The sequence below is a fragment of the Asparagus officinalis genome, chromosome 8 (genome assembly GCF_001876935.1).
Source record: "Asparagus officinalis chromosome 8, Aspof.V1, whole genome shotgun sequence".
NCBI classification, from domain to species: Eukaryota; Viridiplantae; Streptophyta; class Magnoliopsida; order Asparagales; family Asparagaceae; genus Asparagus; species Asparagus officinalis.
In genome coordinates, this window is record NC_033801.1 from 1,542,700 (window position 1) to 1,563,555 (window position 20,856).

At 38.2% G+C, this 20,856-nt stretch overlaps 2 protein-coding genes across 4 annotated transcripts in view; both read right to left on the reverse strand.

The window, feature by feature from the left end:
* LOC109822139 (protein SMG9-like) overlaps positions 1 to 6,696 on the reverse strand; it is a 31,385-nt gene extending 24,689 nt beyond the window's left edge. For both annotated transcript variants that reach the window (XM_020388303.1, XM_020388302.1), the window contains exons 1-6: positions 6,410 to 6,696; positions 6,187 to 6,295; positions 5,338 to 5,453; positions 4,428 to 4,547; positions 4,220 to 4,309; positions 3,477 to 3,628 (exon numbers count right to left, since the gene is read on the reverse strand). In XM_020388303.1, coding sequence (XP_020243892.1) covers positions 3,477 to 3,628; positions 4,220 to 4,309; positions 4,428 to 4,547; positions 5,338 to 5,453; positions 6,187 to 6,295; positions 6,410 to 6,694 — 872 coding nt within the window. In that variant the 5' untranslated portion in view covers positions 6,695 to 6,696. The remainder of the gene's footprint in view (positions 1 to 3,476; positions 3,629 to 4,219; positions 4,310 to 4,427; positions 4,548 to 5,337; positions 5,454 to 6,186; positions 6,296 to 6,409) is intronic.
* Positions 7,649 to 20,856, reverse strand: part of LOC109822932 — a 25,825-nt gene continuing 12,617 nt past the window's right edge. For both annotated transcript variants that reach the window (XR_002242313.1, XM_020389207.1), the window contains 2 exons: positions 8,042 to 8,077; positions 7,649 to 7,954 (listed from right to left, as the gene is read on the reverse strand). The gene's annotated coding sequence lies outside the window, so the exon portion shown is untranslated. The remainder of the gene's footprint in view (positions 7,955 to 8,041; positions 8,078 to 20,856) is intronic.

Here is a 20,856-nt window from a genome sequence, read left to right on the forward strand (position 1 = left end):
TATTTTCAAATGGATTGAAGAATGAAAATTATTAAAATTTGTGGATTATATAACCCATAGAAATCGTCATATTCGATGAAAGAAAATTTAGTTGTCATTAGGTTAAAACTATGAAAATAGGCCCAAAATGTGGGTTATATAACCCATGAAAATCGTAAATTTTGAAGTGCGTATAATTGAAATTAGAATAGAAAGAACAAAATTTTACAAAATGATGAGTTATAACCCACCAAATCGTGAATTTTAAAATAGTTATATTAGTTGTCATTGGGTCGAATGAACGATAATGGACAAACTTTGTGGTTATTACCCATGAAAATCGCGAATATTAAAGTTTGCACAATTAATTCCCAAATGGACAAAACGAACAAAATGGACAAATATCATGGGATATAGCCTATGAAAATAATAAATATTGAAATATCCATATTTTTTATCCATTATATCAATGAAAGAAAATTGAAAAAATTGTAGGTTAATCCCCCATGAAAATCACGATTGTTGATGAAAATAAACTAAAATCGTAGGTTATGGCATAGTTACATTGTATGCAGTACGTAACTATTCATGGTACTATTTGTTGAAAAATTTGCAATAAGAAAATAAAAGAATTGAATTTGATTTATCCCCTCTAACTGCTTAGAAAAAGAATGTTTACAACTCTCTCAATCTCTAACTGATTACAATTTGAATTTTCGATTACAAAAAAAGAGGATCAATATAAACCCTCCCCTTTGTTTAATTCTGAGTTCTTCACAGTGACGATGGAGTGCCTCCCTCGAATGCTCGCGTCGAGCTTGCTCTCCATTGACGATCTGAACATCTCCCTTTACTGGAACAATAGACTTGTGTGGCAAGTATGAAAAAGAACTCTAAACGAGTTTATGAACTCAGAACGAGTTTAAACTCTATGAAAAGAGTTGTTTGAACCGAGAATTCGGTTAATAGCCAAGTGTTCAAATTTTCTGTTGCTGAGTGATGCTCTAAGATATGATCTCCTTGTTGCAAAGATCTGATCTTCAGAAGATAACAATTCCCCCAAAACCGAACTCAATCTGCCGAAGTATGATCTCCTGGATGATCCGATCGAAAAAAAAACCAACCCTTAACTTTGTTGAGTTTATTGAGATTTATAGGAAGATCAGGGGTGTAATTGACCCATTAATCCGCTCCTAAGTGGGCGAGATTCCCTCAAATCGTGGGGAAAACGGTTTTGAAACCGTTCAGCTCGTGTTTGAACGAGTCAAACGTCAAGGTCGGCGTTCTGGGCCCTAACTCTGCGTCTTAGGCTTGAGACGCAGAGTTGGGCGTCTGCTGAAGATTAAAAACGCAGGGGTCGCCTGTGTTTTGAAAATTGAACGTAGAGGTGAACTCTGCGTATAGAAGTGATTGTTGACTTGTAACTTCCTCTATTGGAGCGTTTGTAAAAACTGTTGTTCTGTAATCTTCGCTTTAGCTATTTGGGATGTGAGAGTCGTCAAATTCTAACTCTCACGGTTGATTATGAAGGCTATTGAATCAGAGCTTTCATCAGTCGTCGTGAAGATTGTTGAATTGTAACATTTCTCGATCTACGTGCAAATCCTCCAATCGCAGCTTTCGTTTTATAAACATGAAAGTCGTCTGATTATAACTTTCATTGTCGAGATGTTGATTGAAGTTTGATAGGGATCAGCTATCTGTTGTGATTTTTAGACAGCCTACAGGTACGAGTTCGGATACGCAATTTGCCACTTAGAAAATTTGGATTCGATGGAGTTAGCTTGCTTCAGTAGGCAAGTTCGGTTAGTGGTACATTGTAAAGTTCTTTTGGGTGCGCTTGAAGTTTTTCGAAGTACATAGTAGAATACTATAAACTAGAAAGCTAATCATGCATTTCAATATTTTTTCATACAAAATATTTAAATACTTTTTTTATGGAGTTCGTTTCTTTGTTCTACTTTCTTCACATAGTCTGTGTTGGGATCATGGTTTCATTTTACGTTTTATTAACGTAAATATTTAGTTACAAACTTACAATAAAGTCATTGGCTCATATATTCAATTGTGTGCTTCCCTTCACTCAATTACACACATTGCATTGCATCTTGCGCATGTGCACTTAAAGGGACTTTGCACCCTACATACATGTAAGTAGTATGTTAATGTTGGGGAACAAATTCATGTATTAGAGGGAATAGGTTCTGAAATGTACCGGGAATCAATTCACAAGAATTGTACGACAGTGCAATGGTTGTCCAGGAATCGCGAAACTATGCATAGGACATGAAATTGTAAATTTTGAAGTACATATAATTACTTTTCATTGGGCAAAACAAACAAAAGCTGTCATATCGTGTGCCATAACCCACAAAATCACTTGAAATAGTCATATTTAATTATCATAGGGTTGAATGAATGATAACTAATATAGATTGTGAGTTATGAGCCATAAAACGTATGATTATCGAAGCTCGCAGAATTAAGTGCTGAATGATCGAAATAAAAAAGTGGATAGAAATCATGTACTATAACTAATGATTCTAGCCCTTTTTTACCACATCACAAATTGTCATCCTGGATAGAATATATTATGTGTACTCTATAATTCCTGAATTTATGTGGACTATAAATTATGATTGTAGCCATTTTCGACCAAACTACAAATTGCTTAGAGAATATGGATACTCTAAAATTTCGAATTTCGATGATTATGGTTTTTGATCAAATCACAAGTTGTTGCCTCACATATACTATTTTATGTGTACTCAAAATTTCCTGAATTTGCGTGGACTATATAACCCATGATTTTGGTCATTTTAGACCAAATCACAATTTGTAGTTACGCTTATAAAATTTTATGTGTACTCTTAAATTTCTAAATTTCTGTGGATTATAACCTCTATTGCATTCATTTTTGACAAGATTACAAGTTATCATCCCACATAGAATATCTTATACGTTTAACTTTTAAATATTTGAATGTCTGTGTCCACAACCCATGACTTTTGTTATTATCGACCACATAAAAAAGTTTTGTCCCGCATAATTTTATGCATACTCCAAAATTCCTAAAGCTCCATGGATTACAACCCATGTTTTGACCATTCTCAATCAAATCACAAGTTGTCATCACACATAGAGTATTTTATGTGTACTTCAAAATTTTCAAATCTCCATGGACTATAAATAACTCACGACTTTGATCGTTTTCGACAAAATGTTGTGGTCAAGAAAATTATGTAAACTAATATAAGAGTAACAAATGTATGATTCTTTTCAATTTTCTTTAAACTAAGACAAATAATAATTGACTTAAGCATCAATAATATTTATACGACTTTTATCCAAGTGAAAAATTGCTAAAATAATCATACCACCTATCAAAGTTATCTTAAAATTGATAAATAGAAAATTTTGAAAAAAATAATATGGCTACGACTGCAACTTGAAGTACATACAATCGTTAAAGGAGGTCAGAAGAAATTGATTCTCACTTGGTATGAATGAAAACAGGAGCAGCCAGATGCTCTTCATTCGTAAGTTGCTGATTGACTTTGTTATCCTTCTCCGCACCAGTAGTAGAAGCCTGGGATTGCGCAGAGGTCAACATTGATGGATCTGGTATGTCATGCTTCAACAAGTCCACCTGTAAAGATATTCACAAATGTAAAAAGAAAAAGATTCATGTAAATTAAAAGACCACCCTAAACAAACATCAGTAACTATGCATGCTTCAAAAGGCCACCAGCATAGGACTTTCAGATGGATGTAAGACTTCCAAACGGGTGCAACATTTCTTATTCTGGTCATGTTTTCATCCTATTAATAACACATGCAAAGCAACAACGATGAATCATATACAAATAAAAAGGTAAGGCATACACTCATTGTCAAGATGAAACATGCTGTTACAAGCTACTGATAATTGTATACCAAAGTCAAATTATCTTTATTTAGCCATATTCAGCAATAATGGATAGATTTAGACCTATCAATCAATTGAGTTCCTAAATATTAAATGATCCTTAATACAATATACAAGTGTGACATTGGCATCTCTTTAAAGATCTGTTCATACAAGCATCTTAAGATCTCAAGACGTGAGTGTGTAGCATATGGATATCCAACTGTTTGGGCATGAAGCACATGCATGCATAGATAGATGGCATTGAAATTTAAGCAGAAAGATGTGACTGAAATATAAAGTTCAGGGGTTTTTTTGAGCTCTAGGGCGTACTGTCAGCATCAACTTCCACATGCTAAAATCATAAATTCCCTCTGATGCAACCAGCAGCACGTTGCAGACAGATAGTAGGAAAACACCAATCTACAATGGTTCCTTGCATTACAAGAAAAGAGAAATTTGCTCTGATCAGATATCATGAAGCCAAGAACCTTCTGTAACATAAGGTTGTAAAGAAACTCGCTTCTATTCAAATGATCACCTGAATTCCCAACAATTCATGAGCGAGATCTGCTGATAGGGACTCTCCATTTAGTACAGAAATTGTAGATAAACCATCAGGTCTCATCATATCAACTAAAACAGAAGGGCTGAACATAGGCTGTGCACACAATGATATTAGCTCTTACAACTAGAAGCAATTAAATACAAAACAATGCTATTACATTGATAAATTAGACAAAAAAGATAATGAAAAGTGTCTTCCGGACAGAAAAATGTTCTCAGTATATTGTAATGTCTGGTTATTACGAAAGAAGGAAAATGTGCACCACATAGGCTATAGTCTACAACATAGGCTGAGTTTTGAGCATATTCTATTCTCTAGACTTATCATGTCTGTGAATGATAAGGAGTTTCCACTTAAGAATGAAAAAAAACGATAAATCTCGCTCAGGACTAAGAACATGGCATAAGCATAAATTGCAGTAGAAGGTATCTATACCTATAATTAACCTTCAATATTTTACAAACCTTCTTCTTGCCTAAGTTTTTGAGACAATAGTTTACTTTACTACAATCACGATACTGGTGATCTGGCTACTTACTGAGAATTAACTCAAATTTTGTCAATCATTTACCAACAACTATGCAGCGAATTAGTATAGTTGGTAGATTAGAAGGACTGTCGTGCAAAGATTGGAGCACCCAATCAAAATATGTTTGTTGAAGATATTTGATGCTCGTTTATCTTATAGGTTTCCTGGAGAATCCTCCATATTAAGAAAATGCTCCAAGATAAAAATGCATAATAAATTCACTAGGAAAAGTAGATGACCACCTCATCACTAATAACAAATGCAAGAAATTAAAATTACATTAGCTGATCAATTATAGTATCGAGTTTCTACAATACAACAAAAACATAACAAGTGAGCAATTCTAGTACAAACCTGAGCATCAAGGAGGATTAGCCTTTCAGAAGAAACCCTCAGCTCAACCCCAGCAGTACAATGTTTTGCCATGGCTATGGTTTCTTCAGACTGTGTTGCAAAAGGCGGAAGCATTCCTAGGAGCAAACTAATTTTAGTCAGCTTCCTGATCAGAAACCTATGTTATGTAGGATACTTCCATGAGACAGACCAGATACAATACATGTGTCCACTCGTGTCTGAAATTTACAAAACGCTAAGCTATTATTTACCAATCATTCTAGTAAAGTAATTCTTTCTTTTAAGGACAATGACTAAACATGCATTACTTTATATGTCAAAGTAGAGTATGTTTTGAAAAATATGCACATGCAATTGTGTATTTACATGGCTTTTGGACAATTAACGTATTTGACTATGACGCAGTGCTTTCGTCTACAGTAGTTCTCTTGTCTATAAAGCACGTAAAGAAATGTTAGAACACTTATAAATCAAATGTCTCATGCTGACAAATTGAATGCACCAAATTAATATCCATATGAGTCAACATGAGCATAATTGTTTTAATATCCATATGAGTCAACATGAGCATAATTGTTTTATCATCTCATGGTATAAGAAGCTATTGCTTTAAGAAGCTACTGCTTTAAAGTACATATATATATAGTGCATATTCAATGTTCCTTAAACAAAATATTCTAGGTCAAAATCACCATGGTGGAATCTCAACTAGGCATCTAATTATCGGAGAAAATATAGCAAACTAATTTATTAAAAAAATCTTTTTAAAAATGAGCAAGTAATCAACACAAAAGTGAACTTTATGAAAAAAAAAAGAACGGATTTTGAAAATCAAATAGATCAATATACCAGGAGAGCTTCCATCAAATCCATAAAGCTCATTCAAAATAGTCGACTTGCCCACTCCAGTTGGCCCAATAATCCCAACAACATTGAAGTCAGTGTTGTCTGTCAAAAACTGCAACCAAAGAATCCAGATAAAATCATAAAACCCCCCAAATTTCCCCCTTTCAGTCAATTTCTAGGGTTTAAAAAGCCAATTTCTAGGTTTTAACAAGATAGAACAGCTCACCGGTAGGATTCTCTCAGTGTGGAACTCCCAAGTATCCGAGAAGAGATTGAGGGATCCTGGTTGAGGAGCGTTGCGAGAGGGCCGAAGTAAGACGCCGCCGGGGACGGAGGAGGGCGGAGGAGCTCCGGCGGAGGAAGAGTCCTGGGCGGCCGCGGGGCCCGGCGAGGGTTTTGCAAGGAGGATCTTCGGAGGCGGTGGAGGCGGGGGAAGACCTGAAGATGACGATGGGTTCGCCGACGAGGAAGAGGAGGAGGAGGAGGACGATGATGGCGGAGCTCCCGCCATTCCTCGTGGTAAATAAATAAATCATACTGGGCCAGTGGTGGACGAGTCTATACGGGCCCATTACCATGAGGCTTAAATAAATAAATCATACTAAATTGAGAAGTTATTTTTAAGTGTTTGAAATTGAGATGCCGTTGGATGCTGATATGGCGTTTCATGGACGTGGGTTTTGCGAAGAAATAATGCTAGGGGCACATCATGAACCACACTCTCAATCACACCCCAACACTCTTTATAGTGCAAGTGGGTCATGCATGATATTTTTTTAGAAATATCATGCATGGCCCACTTGCACTATAGAGAGTGTTGGGATGTGGTTGAAAGTGTGGTTCATGGTGTGTTCCTAATGGGACTCTTTGCGAAGTGCCCTCGCTCATCCTTGAATGTTTGGGTGTCTCCCAGTACGATTCTTTAGATAAAGAGTTATTTAGTGTATACTTCCCTTTTTCAAATTAAACTACACAGAATGAGAAGTGTTGCTTTGTGTGCAAGATAAGTGATCTAATTTTTACTTGGAACTCCCAGAGGTAAATGGAATTTTACCATTTGAGGCAATTTAAATTTTGTTACACAGTTTCTGAGTCTAGGCTGATGAGGGGTGGTGGGAGTGCTGATTTCTTTGCTGGTAAATACGCTGGTGATGTAGGCTACTGCCAGCGAAATGAGGCGGCCGCAGAAGTAACTTACGGTGCCAAACTTTCTCCTCTTTTTTTTTGTTGGGGTTTTTTTTTTTTTGGAGTTTGTTAGGGTTGTGAGGGTGAAGGGAAAGGAGGAGGGGAGCAGAGGAGAAAGGCGGGGCTGTGGTGACAACCGCAATGGCAAGGGATCACCAAGAAGTGCAGACCTGCAGTCTCAGAGTTGCGGTTGTGGAGAAGAAAATTAAAATATCAGCTGCAGGTTAGTCACAGATGATGATGATGATGATGATGATTTTGACAGCTGAAGCCAGCCAACTAAGGGAAAACAGGATTAAATCCCTGAAACTAGTTATAGACAGTACTCCAATATCTACACACTTGAACAGGCATCAGATGCCCAAAAATATCGCTGTAGTAATGAGTGTCCTCAAAGGAGTTCCTCCTCCTTCATCAACAACTATGTTTAAGTTCAACCAAATCATATCTACATATTGGCAGCGGTACAAATTCTTTCCTGTGGATGAATTGAAACAGTTTTGTCGGAGAAGACCTCAACATACTCTGAAGAAGCAATTGCATTGTTGAAGATAACTTGCTTCAACTTCCAAGGACTGTCTTCCACCTACAAAAAGATAAAAATAAAAATAAAAATAAAAATAAAAATCAAATCAAATAACATTAAAAAGTAAACGCCACAAACAGCAAATACCTTATAGCCACTTGACTTCGATTAACTTCTGACTTCCTAAAAAGAAAATGGACGGAAACATAGTGTAACCAGTTAGCAGGTAATAAGCAATTAATATTTGCAAGAGCAGTACTAATTGTTAAGTCCAAACTAAAGAACATGAAAGCAAGCTTATGAGATGTAGAGCAACATTTGGTATGAACAAAGGCGTAAAAGGATAATGCTGTAGTTTTTTCCCCCAGGGAACCAGTTATGCTGTATGATTAAAGAAGTGAACCGTTGCATGGGTTATTTAATCACAACCAAAAACTATAAGCAGCTTGCATGGGTACAATGATATTGTGTTCACTATAATTAAAATATACACATGAACATGATTAACAGAAAATCATAAATTTGGTGCAGATATATTTCTACATGTATTCAACTTACCTATATCTCAAGTACATCCCTGCGAAACAGAGAAACAGAGACATAGATGATCTGAATTATCACCCAACATCACAAAAGTTGTCAAATAAAAATCTCAAAATTGCATAAACAAAACCTTGCATTAAAGCATATCTATAAGGATTCAAAAAAAAAGCATATCTATAAATGCTATCTTATTGAGTGAACTATCTACCAAATACATGACAAAGTGCAAACATGACAATTCTGCAAGATCCTACGGTAGAAAGTATACGCAAACACGTTTAACAAAAATTTGAAATAAAAATTATTGGTACATATAATAATTTACAAAATATTACAAGAAGTATTCCTTTACGTATACCTCAGGAACAACCGTGCTACCATGAGAAAGGTGTCATATAGAAAGGTGTCATATAAAACCTTCGACAAAAATAAAATAAAGCATATCCACAAATGTTCTTCTTTAGTGAACTATCGTGATCTATTTAATATATGCCATAAACCCCCTTGAACATAACAACTCTGCAAAATCCTGCAGTTGACAGCATGCATACAAGTATTTCTTTCTGTATATTATTTAACTGCTGAATAAATAACAAAAGATGCCGAACATGACAATTCAGAAAATTTCTTAGTTTGGAAGCATGTATAAGATGTCCTAATGAACAAATAAACTCTCAGTTTTCCCAATGCAGGATTTTATAGACAAGTGGTAACTGCAATATGTAGAATGGAAGTAAAACAATTAATATATCAAAGATTATCTTCATGAAGGAAAACCCAATTGTCTCGTCGATGTATACTCTTTAAGAAACTCAAATTCATACAACTTCTGTGACTGCTCAAATGGACAAAGTGTGACGTCTAGCATACATTAAAAGTTCAGCATTTAGAAGTATCCAATATCATACGCGACATTTCTTTTCTGCAGATACCACATACATGTGCATCTATGTAAGTAAGGTAACTTCCCATAAATAGTTACATGAACAAGACACTTGATCTTGGTATTTATAAAGCAAAATACTTTTACTAAACACGTAAGACACTTGATCCTGGTATTTTAATCAAAACATAATACCAACCCAACAAGTCATTTGGTGTAGTGTTTTTAATTCAAGGAAACAAACATCAACATATATCACAAGTATATACCATTAGTTACCATTAATTCGATCCAATAACTTTGTTTCAAATGCAAACAGTTTAAACTGAGATAATCCAGGAAAAATAGTAAGATTGGATCCAATTTCTTATAAATATGATAGGTAGAGCTGCCCACTTAAAGTCATAGTTGATGAACAATAGATAAGCAATTAAATAAGAATGTCCAGCACGGATATGAGCGTGCCTAAGAATGTCCTTGAATATCTATCTATCTGTCTATCTATCCAATGTTAAATTTTCACGTTCATACAAGCTAGTAACTGCCATACTTAAAATTACTAAAGTAATTAACATATCATAGTTATATCAAGAATGCATTACTCGATATATACATGTAAATTATTGAGAAAACGTAGGCATTAAACTTTTGTAGGTGTCCAAATTAAGAAGTGTTGAAATTGATGAAAGTGTTGCACTAAGCACATAATTCCCATTTGGAAAGTAGTTCATGCATACTGAGGTTCACATTCTCGCGCTTGCAGGCACAAACATAATTGTGCATCCAAAAGGTACGTACTTTACTTAAATAAGTGAATAAAGCAATTATTAAACCACGCTTTTCTCAAATACGAATTATATGCATGAATGATATAACAAAGCAAGAACTACAATAATCTAAATTTGCATGTTTTCATGTCTCTGTATCAATGCTAAGAAGCACGTACCCTGGAAGAGCAACGAGTAAATTCCAAAGTAGTTCATGCAAAAGAGTAATGGTACAATAAGAATTATATGTTACGTGTAGCCAAAAACAAAATATACACAACCCAGATCCAATTGACGTGTCCATCACTGGTAGGATATGCACTTCACCATGTTATTCTAGTAAAATTTGCTTTTATTTGTTATGGAAAAAAACAAATTGAGACTTTTGGGCCTTTTTAATATCCATCCATTTTAACATCTGAAGAACCCGCGTTGAGCATAATACAACAAACTTGTAGGTTTATGCTTGAGTAGCTCAAGTAAAATTCTTTCCCCTTCCCTTCAAACTGGAATGCTCTAAGTGACTAATTCTTCATCAATTACTACACTCTATCGTACCAGGTTTGCAACAATTTGACAAATTACCTAGAATTTAAAATTTAAAGCTTCTATTTTTATTAGTCGGCTTCAGAAGATGGACACTTTTTTATTTAGAAGTTTATTAATAATTTCAAAATAACTTCAGCAAGAAATTTAATTTAAAACATGGGTGTAATAATTTCCGCATACACAAAAGGAACTTACTAATTTGTTGTATTAGCATTAAAACTTACCAACCTTGACCACCCTAGATCTCTTGAATTTATGGATGCAACTCCCATCTTATCAATTCATCAAATATCTACCAGACATTATTACATTTTTGTATGACCCATTGGAAACATCTAGAAAGTCAACTCCTTTTCATACCTCCTATGACGAAAAAACTCATCTCATATATCTACAAGTCAACTTCACATTCAACGAACCCATTTAAATATCAAAAAACTTATGTCATCTCTCTACATATCTATATCCTATCTCAACAAATCCATGTTGTACCTTAACCTTTACAGGTCCATATCTAAATGGGAGCAATTCATTGTCTATATATAAACTTGTTACATTTCTCCATTAATCCATCTTGTAATCCCAGCTTAAGCAGATTTAGGGCTTATTGTAAAATATGGATCCAAAATCCATCATGAACCACCATCTGTCCGTAGCAGAAAACACCTTCTTTTAAAGCAACTTCATAACATCTAAAGAAATTTCAAATTACCATTAGTATATTTTTTTAATAGCAGAAACCATCTTCTGTCCATGATGCCCTAAGTTGCTATGAGATTAATGGGCTAGCTATAGCATTTGATGAATGCAATATGAACATGAAATATTTTCCTATTTTGAGCTATAACTTTAAAAGAAATTCAACTTACCATTAGTATATTTTTCCAATATTTAATAACATTTGGTCCAAAGAGATCTAATTTTACTTAATGTCACGTGTCAACATTTCACAGAGGAAAAGATACTGTTATATTTCACATGATCAAATATGGCATATGAACATGCCGGACGATCTTAAACGTGTTTGCATATTTATTGCAGTCATCGCCATATAACACATGCCATGACTTTAGTTATGGCGTGTGCAAAGCAGTGTTGAAAGACTCGGTAAATAAGCCTAATCTGTTGGCTGTAACGTTATTTTATAGGGCTTGTCACAGCGAGAAAAATTATACATGCATGCTGTTTTCAGTTTTGGGAATTGTCAAGGATACGTTGGGATTTTTCCAATATACCAAAACAAATTAAGATTTTTCTAACGTGTGGGCGATATTTCGATGAAATGGGCTCAAACAGTGTCATGTTAAATTCCAAACAATGCTTTAGAAAGCGCTAGGCGTTTCCATGCACCGAACATAGCATCTATCGCCCAGGCGTCTGGGTGGGCGCATAAGCACCACGTTAGGAAGGATTTGTCAAAGATCCAAAATCCTATCCTTGCTATTTTATCTAAAATGAACATGGATCAAATTCTGATCTGATTCATTTTACCCTGCCCTGTTCTCTTCACTTGTTGTTATGCTGAAGCCTAAAGCTAGCGATAAACCTCTTTTTGACATGGTGAGTTCACGTAAACAGCCCATTTTCACCTAGGGCTATTAAGCATTAAGCGGGCAGCCCATGTACTACTTAGGCATAGGCAGGCACCGTACCCCTTTATAAAACAATGATTGTAGCCTTGTAGGATAACATTTCTCATAAAGGTTGCATTTGGATTTTTGACTTCTCAATCCAAATTTGAACCCTCTTTTTATAAATGTTGAAATATAAGAGCTAGAGATCAATTAAGTCCTCATGCTTTGCCTAGCTTTTTTTGGGTCATGATTCTCTACATCCTTGACCATTTGTCACCCCTTCACCCTCGATTGCATGTTGCTGGAGCTCTTTTCCTTTCCCTCTCATTGTCTATCCCTTGATTCCTCTTAGTTGTATCTCTTCCTGCTTCGCTGCTCTTTACACACCTCATTTACATGAACAAATGCTTTTGTATGTTTACATATTTATTAAAAATAACCAATGCTTTGTTCAAACGACAGCTTGTAGGCAAAGAGTAATAGGGCGGAGCAAGCTAGAATTAGCTGACGAACGACATCATCCTTTCTTTATTAGTTAGTACTAGCTCTCCCGACCAAGGAATCTGTCTTACTACTATTCGTAGTTCCACTGTGCCATATGCCTAATCCCACTGCGGGCATCAATATTTTCAACTAGACATTTGATCCTAACCTCCTCGTGACAATCTAAGAACTGGCCGACAACGGAACGAAACCTTCCGTGTGAAGAACAAAAACCATATGCATCCACATGAAAAAGAATATGACTAGAATTTGGCACTTATCACGTTGACCATGCCCGTTTACCCATGTTAGATCATGACAAGCGGCCGCATGTCTACGGTTGTAATTTCATCCTTAAAGGTATTGCTAGCATTCATACCAGAAATTTATTGATGCTTCTTAAGGGCAATATTCAGTGCATGCAACTATCACCGTATCACAACATTTTGGAGCTTTGAATTGAAACAACAATATAAATATTTCATTGGGAAAACTATTTCCTAATATCGTGCTAAGTTCAAAACACATAATGAAAACCCCTGAGAACCATAGTAACTAAGGCACATTAAGGATAAAATACAGAATAATTATTACGACCATGAAGAAAAAGAAAGTTAGAATCTAGCTGCAACAACTAAAACAACTACCTCTAATGTCTATAAACAGTAAGATTCAAGTTTCCATAATTATACCTAGCCAAATAGACCTATTCGGGTAAACCCAAACAGGGGAGGGCCAAACAGCCAACTTCTTGTACGCCAAACACAAAGCAGATTCAGCATCAACTCGCTTAATCTCTGGACCATCTAACGGAAGCACAGAGAATGTATCACAGCCAGGTTCAACGACATAAACGCAGTTGCTTCTTCCTCCCCATCTTGCAGGATCCGAACATGCAATCCGAGAATTACTCACAACATCAATAAACAAACACCAATCTCCCAAGTTTTCCTTCTCAACCCACCTCTCTTCTTCTTCAGAGTCCAATTGGTAAACAACAACCTTACACTTATTCTTCTCTGACCGAACGAAAAGAAGCAACAGAACCTCCTCGCCACATCCAACCAAGAACCTCCTAAAGTTAGCGGCCAGAACTCATATAAAAGGCACCAGAGAGGGTTTAAATAAATATGAGAAACCGAACCCCCGCCCCCAAATTCTACTTTTCCCTCTCAAAATCTAAAAGCTCAAATCCATATCCTCATCCAATCCCCCAGAAATCAAGAAAATAGGAACAAGATCCAAGAAGATCAACGACGACGGCGAAACCTCATCGGCGATCCTCTCCACCACCGATCTCTAGGCTTGGCCCGATCTCCTCATCGACATCTTCAACCTCGCCTCAATCGCCGATCACGCTCTCCTCCACGACTGCCGATCTTTCAACTCTTGCCCCACCCTTCTCCTGTGGCTCACCCTCCACTCCCATAACACCACCCCAAACCTAAATTCTCCGCTCCAGCACAAACAACTCACCGGCGATTGGCGTCCGGATCCTCCTTCGGGCCGACCTCATCTTTCAACACAACAAAACCATACCGCTCGCTGACGTCCTTCACCGATGCAAAAATCGAGTGACGCCCTAAATCCACAAGTTAGTTCTGAATCAGCATCTTGACGGCGCAATTCGTCAGCGTCGTCGTTCCACACCTCGTTCTTGTTGGGTTTGTCAATTCACCCATTTTCTGTTCGTTTGGGCGCAGCAATAAGTGCTAGGGTGGGGATCTCAGGTACGGGCCAAAATCAATTATTTGCCTTGGTTGAATGGCATGTTTTATATCTTTGTAGCGGCCGTTACATAGGTGAGAGTTGTGGGGATTTTGTGTCCTGTGAGTTTTGAGGGTATTGAGACGGCTGCGTTTCCATATATCGCCAATAGAGTCGTGCAACTTTCACCATTCCCCCTTCCTTCTCAACCCACTTCTTCCTCAGAGTCAATCGATAAACAACTGACACCTGTTCTTGCCTACCGACAGACAGTGGTTTTTACCGATTCGGTCAGGGAAGAATAGGTGCCAGGTTGTTTTTAGCCGTTGGACTCTGAGGAAGAGAGGTGGGTTGAGAAGGCAGAGAGGTGCAAAGTTGGCCACGATACGATGGGATATATGGAATACGCAGCGTCTTAATAGCCCTAACTCAAGGACCACGAAAATCCACAACTTTCACACTTGAACCGCTACAAAGATAGTAAACCAATGCCATCAACCAAGGCAAATATATGATTTGGGCCCGTACTGAGATATCCCCCACCTAGCCACTTGATTGCTGCCAAACCGACAGAAATGGTGAAATTGGCAAACCAACAAGAACGAGTGTGGACACGCGCGCAGGCTTTCGCCGTCAAGATGCTGATCGCGAGACCTGAATGTGGGATAGAGAAAGGATGTGCAACTAGTCAAATTTTGCAGCGATTACTGTGAAAGACGTCAGCAGAGGGTGATGGTTTTGTTGGTCTGTGAAAGATAGAGAGTGACCGAAGGAGGGAATCATACGAATCGCGGTGAGGGTTTGGGGGCTGGGCGCTGAGAATTGTAGGTTTTGGGTCGGTAAACTGGAGTGGAGGGTGAGCCCGAAAGGGGGAGGAGAAGGGGCAGAGTTGGAAAAGAGCGGCAGGCGATGAGGAGAGGCGATCGCGAATGGTGGTGGTCGAGGTTCTGAGGATGTCGATGAGGAGATCGGGCAGAGCACTAGAGTATCGGGTGTGATGGAGGATGCGCGATGAGGGTTTTCTGCGTCGTCGTGATACATTGCACTTGGATCTTGTTCTATTTCTGATTTGGGGGATTGGGATGAGGATATGGATTATGAGCTTTTAGATTTTGAGCAGGGAAAAGTAAGGAATTTGGGGGCGGGGGGTTCGGTTTCCTCATATCTTTTATTATGAAACTCCTCGTGCTTGGTCGCCTTTATATGAGTTCTGCGCTACTTAGGGAGGTTCTGAAGGTTGGATGGTTGCAGATGTTTGATGCTTCTTTAGTTCGCTCGAGAAGATAGGTGTAAGGTTGTTGTTTACCCTTAGGACTTAGAGGAGAGGTGGGTTGAGAGGAAAACTTGGGAGATTGTGTTTGTTTATTGGATGTTTGATAATTCTCGATTGCAGTGTCGGATCCTGCAAAGATGGGAGAAGAAGCAACTGCGTTAATGTCGTTGAACGCTGGATGTGATACATTCTCTGCGCTTCGTTAGATGGTCCAAGAGATTAAGGCGAGTTGATGGCTGAATCCTGCTTTGTGTTTGCGACAAGAAGTTGGTGTTTGGAACCCGCCCGTGAGAGTTGGGTTTAGCCCGAATAGGGTCTATTATGGCTATGTATAGATTATGCGAAACTTGAATCTTACGTTTATAGATCAATATAGAGTGTAGTGGTTTTAGTTGTTGCAGCTAAGTTCTAAAACTTTCTTTTTCTTCATGGTCGAACATAATTATATTGGTATTTTATCCGCTTAAATGTGCCTTAGTTACTATGGGTTCTCAAAGGGGTTTTCATTGTGTTTTGAACTTAGCACGATATGTAGGAAATAGTTTTTTCCAATGAATATCTTATATTGTGTTTCAATCAAGAGCATAAATTGTGTGATACGGGTGATAGTTGCATGCACTGAATATTGCCCTTAAGAAGCATCAATATAAATTTCTGGTTACGAAATCCTAGCAATCTGTTAGCGATGAAATTAACAATTGCGTAGACAAGTGTGGCCGCTTGTCATGATCTTAACATGGATAAACGGCATGTCAAGCGTGATAAGTGCGCAATCTAGTCATCATTTTTTCATGTGGAATTCTATGGTTTTTTTTCAGCACGGAAGGTTGTTCCGTTGTCGGCCAAGTTTTAGATTGTCACGAGGAGTAGGATCACATGTTAGTTGAAAGATATTGATGCCGTCAGTGGGATTGGCATAGGCCCAAAGTGAAACCACGAATAGTAGTAAAGACAGATTCGCTTGGTCGCGGAGAGCTGGTATACTAATAAAGGATGAGTCGTCCGTCAGGCTATTCCAGCTGCTCCGCCTCCTTACTCTTGGCCCTTACAAGCTGTCGTTTGCACAAAGATTGGTTATTTTTAATAATACTGTAAACATCAAAAAGCAGTTATTCATGTAAATAGGTGTGTAAAGAAGCAGCGAAAGCAGGAAGGATACAACTAAGAGGAATCAATGGATAGACAATGGAGCGCTATACGTGGTAGTTAAACGAAAAAGGAAAGGACTCCAGCAATTGCAATCGGAGGGTGAAGGGCTGAAAAATGGTCAAGATGTACGAGAATTGACGCAAAGAAAAGTTAGACAAGAATGAGGAGAAGTTAAGTTGATCTTCTTTAGGACTATTATTTAATTCAACATTAATAACGAGAGTGGTCAAATTGGGATTGAGAAGGTCAAAATCCAATGAAACTTTATGAGAATGAGTTCTACAAGGCTACATCATTGTTTTTAAAGGGGTACGGTGTGCTGCCTATGGCCTAAGGTAGTAACATGGGCTGCCGCATTAATCTTAACTTAGCCTTAGGTGAAAATTGGCGCTGTTTTACGTGAACTCCACCATGTCAAAAAAGATGGTGTTATCGCTAGCTTTAGCTTGTCAGCATTACAACAAAGCGAAGAGAACAGGGCAGGGTAAAAGAAATTCAGTCAAATTTGATCCATGATCATTTAGATAAATAACAGGATACAGTATTTCGGAAGTATTATGAAAAATCTTCCCTTCCTAAATGAGTGGTGTGATATCGTGTGCATGCGCGATCCCGACGCCTGTTGTGGGCGATAAGTGAAAATGAAGCTCATTGTCGTCAGGAAAACTTCACCGGAGAGAATGGAAAGAACTTCCTAGTATCACGTCTTCAATTACGGAGGGGCTACGTCTCCTTTTTCCGTTTGCCGAAATTCATAGAGGTACATTGCCGCTTGGCTTTCAAAGATCTTGCACTTTCGCGTAATACGCCCCCTCTCCTCTTGCCTCACATTCGATATAAAACATAACCTCCAACTTCTCCCTACCCGCGAACGTAATTCCAAGCGCATTAAAGTTGGAGATAAGTACGATCAGATTCAATTTTCTCCCTTCCAAACCAAAAACTCTCAATAATACACCGGATGTAATAACGTCGCGAATTTCCGGGTCCTCCTTCCTCTCAAGGTATGAGATCGAAATACTTGCTTGATATAGGAAAAAAACTTCATTCTTTTTCCCCTCACTCATGTGAGCGAAGTCTAATTTATAGCAATATGCCCACTATTCCTCTCAGGATATAGAGAATATGGAGGAAATACAAAAAGTAATAAGAAAATTAGGTAAGCTTCAGAAGCAATGTTGTACTTGTGTCTGTGTCAGAACAGTTATAAAATAGTAATGACGACCTAGTAATGGGAGGCTTATCAGTGACGTGGACTTGTAAAATCTCAGGTGAACCTGTTGAGATAAATAAGAAAAGGTTTTAAAATGATTTGGTGGAACAGCAGAGCAAAAGGAGGGCTTTAGAGAGGATAGATATGTTTTTGATAATACTTGAGAGACGGATTTTTGGGAAGAATAATGAAGATAATGATAGGACAAATTTATTGTGTTAAATAGAGAGGTTGAATTACAGAAGAAAGATTTGAGATCGAAGTAGAATATAAGGAAAACGATCGTGCAATGAATCTGAGTTGCATCATAAAATTGAATTAGGGAGGTTGAAATTAATGTATACAGATGATTAAGATTTATCACGGGAGTATTGATATGTATAAACTTCAAGTGGTCTAGGAGACGAAGAAACGAAGAAATTTTAACGATGGACGGAAAATTCAGAAGGAATGATTTCCAGTGGGCGTTATTATTAATTGATGAATCAATGCATCCGGAGAAAAATAGTAATTGAAAAAGTGAATTGATGTGATGATTCATTCTATATTGAGAGATTTCTTTAGAAAAAAAGATAATCAAGGTAGATTAGATGTTTTATGAGATGTTGATTTCGAAAATATTGTATAGATAGATGGGTTCAGTGGAGAATCACATTAGCTGGATTATTCAGAGAAAAGGAATTAACGGTGTAGGAAAGAGAAGAACGAGGGTGCAGTTCATGCGAAAGAATGTAGCAAGAAACTGTTATATTACACTCGTATGGTGAATATTGATATGCGTTATGATAGAAAAATAATGAAATGAGAAGGAAGTGATATAGAATCACAAATCGTATTGTAGATAATGAACATCGAGTCAACGATTGGGAGAGCAACACAGATTAAGTCAAGCTTCAAGTCTTTCAAGGAGATGCACAGCTGGTTAAAGGTAACTTGAAGTCAAATAAAGATTTGATTTTAACGTGATTCATTGTCCTTCTATCTAAAAACTGGACAAGATGTTCGGATAACAAAATCTGATCTGTTGGTTCAATACCTCGTCGTCAATCCACGTGGATCAAATCGATGTATTCGATCAACATTCAAATTAACCTCACTGCCTCAATGGCTTCCATAATCTTGGGGCGGACGGGGAAACCGTCTTTGCTGTTGGCTTGACAGGTTTGGCATCGCTTGATAATCGAGGCGGTGCACTTGCGAACATTGGGTCGAGCCCTTGGCATGTGCTTCATAATTCATGCGAAGGACCGTCGAATATAACTTCCGCTGATGAGAGCAAGTCAATTCCTCCTTCTCATGCTGGGGGAAGACTGTCGCTCGATGAATATGTAGGCTTTGGGCTTGGGCCTCGATCCCATGTTAATCTGGACTATTTATCTCAGCTGGGTGGTTTCTCTTTCTCAGAACGCGGTCCGCCCCACGCCCCGGCTGATCCATACATGCATATGTCAGATGGTGAACCGCCGACGCGGTGTCTTCGCCATGTTGGCGATTTGATCGTCGTCTTTCATTGTGCGAGGGATCAGCTGTAGTCATGTTGCTATTAGGTTTGTGTAAAACTTCTCCCAGACTTGTATCGGAGTGCCGCACTCTGAAGCATCAGGAGAGTACTGCCCTATTCTTCGAAGTCTTGTTAGCAATTTATCGATGATCTGGCCAACGTACATTCCTCATGCAGCAGACGAGAAACGTAGCCTAAGCCCAGCCCGTATTTATAATAATCCTCAGCGTTTTCGCCTCTTGTACATATAGCCAAGGGCTTTGGCTGTGATTAGCGAGGACCTCGTGACCAAGTACTAACCTTCTCCGAGTGTGAAAATGCCGTATCGCCGTTTGTTTTTCCATGAGCGTTGCCGTGGCTTTCTGGAGCTATACTTGGAGTACGATGTCCGACACAGGTTTGTCATCATGCGTTCATGCTTCTTTGCTCTAAAGAAAATGTTACTGTGGCATTATGGGGAGCCTTTCGCTATTTAGCCGTAAATGCAGCTTCTTTAAGGCGCCTGCTTACGTTTGTTCGGGATGAGCCATGGTTGTTCGAAAGAATCTGGAGGCGATTCCTTTGTTACGTTAAGGACGATGCGGTTATGCGGCCATATTTACATTAGCTTCAGGATTATCATAGCACGTTCTTTTTCTATTCTCACATGCATCGAAGAGACACAGGAGTACATCTAAAATCATTCTTTTTTGCAATATCGGCAAGTTGGCGCACGTTACAACCGTCGGCATCCTGACGATTGTTTCATCGTCAAGAATATGATTACAAAGGGTACACCATATGTTCATTTAAAACAAACAAGCGCTGCCATTGTATTATCCAATCGCCGACTTCAAACGAATTCCAGCCTTCTTCCTCGTTGTCGCATGTCTGATGCGCGCTGTGGCCGATGGTTAGTGATCAGGGATTGCGTTACCATAAAGGAGAGAATGCGGTGGAACTTATAATTCTCATTGACCCCTTTGAATGGTTGCTTATCCAGCGGAATCAGCCGTCCTTAAGACTATTGTCAAGTGTCGAACATACTTCAGAAACACCTGATGGGTAGGTAAGAGGGGAATTATCAGCATTTACTATTGGATCCGAAGGCCCGAGCCGCAATATAGTAAGTTGTACGAAGTTCTCCGCATCAATCACATAACAGCGTGACTGTCCTGTCTTGCAGGATCTCGCCGATCTGGCACTTCACGGACGAACGTTAAGTCCGGATCTTACCGCGAAGTTTCTTGACCCAGCTAATGTGTTGAATCCACATTAAGGATAACGAGTGCGCTCGTGGATGCCCAACTTGCTTACTAGTATATGGCCGAGGAAATGCCA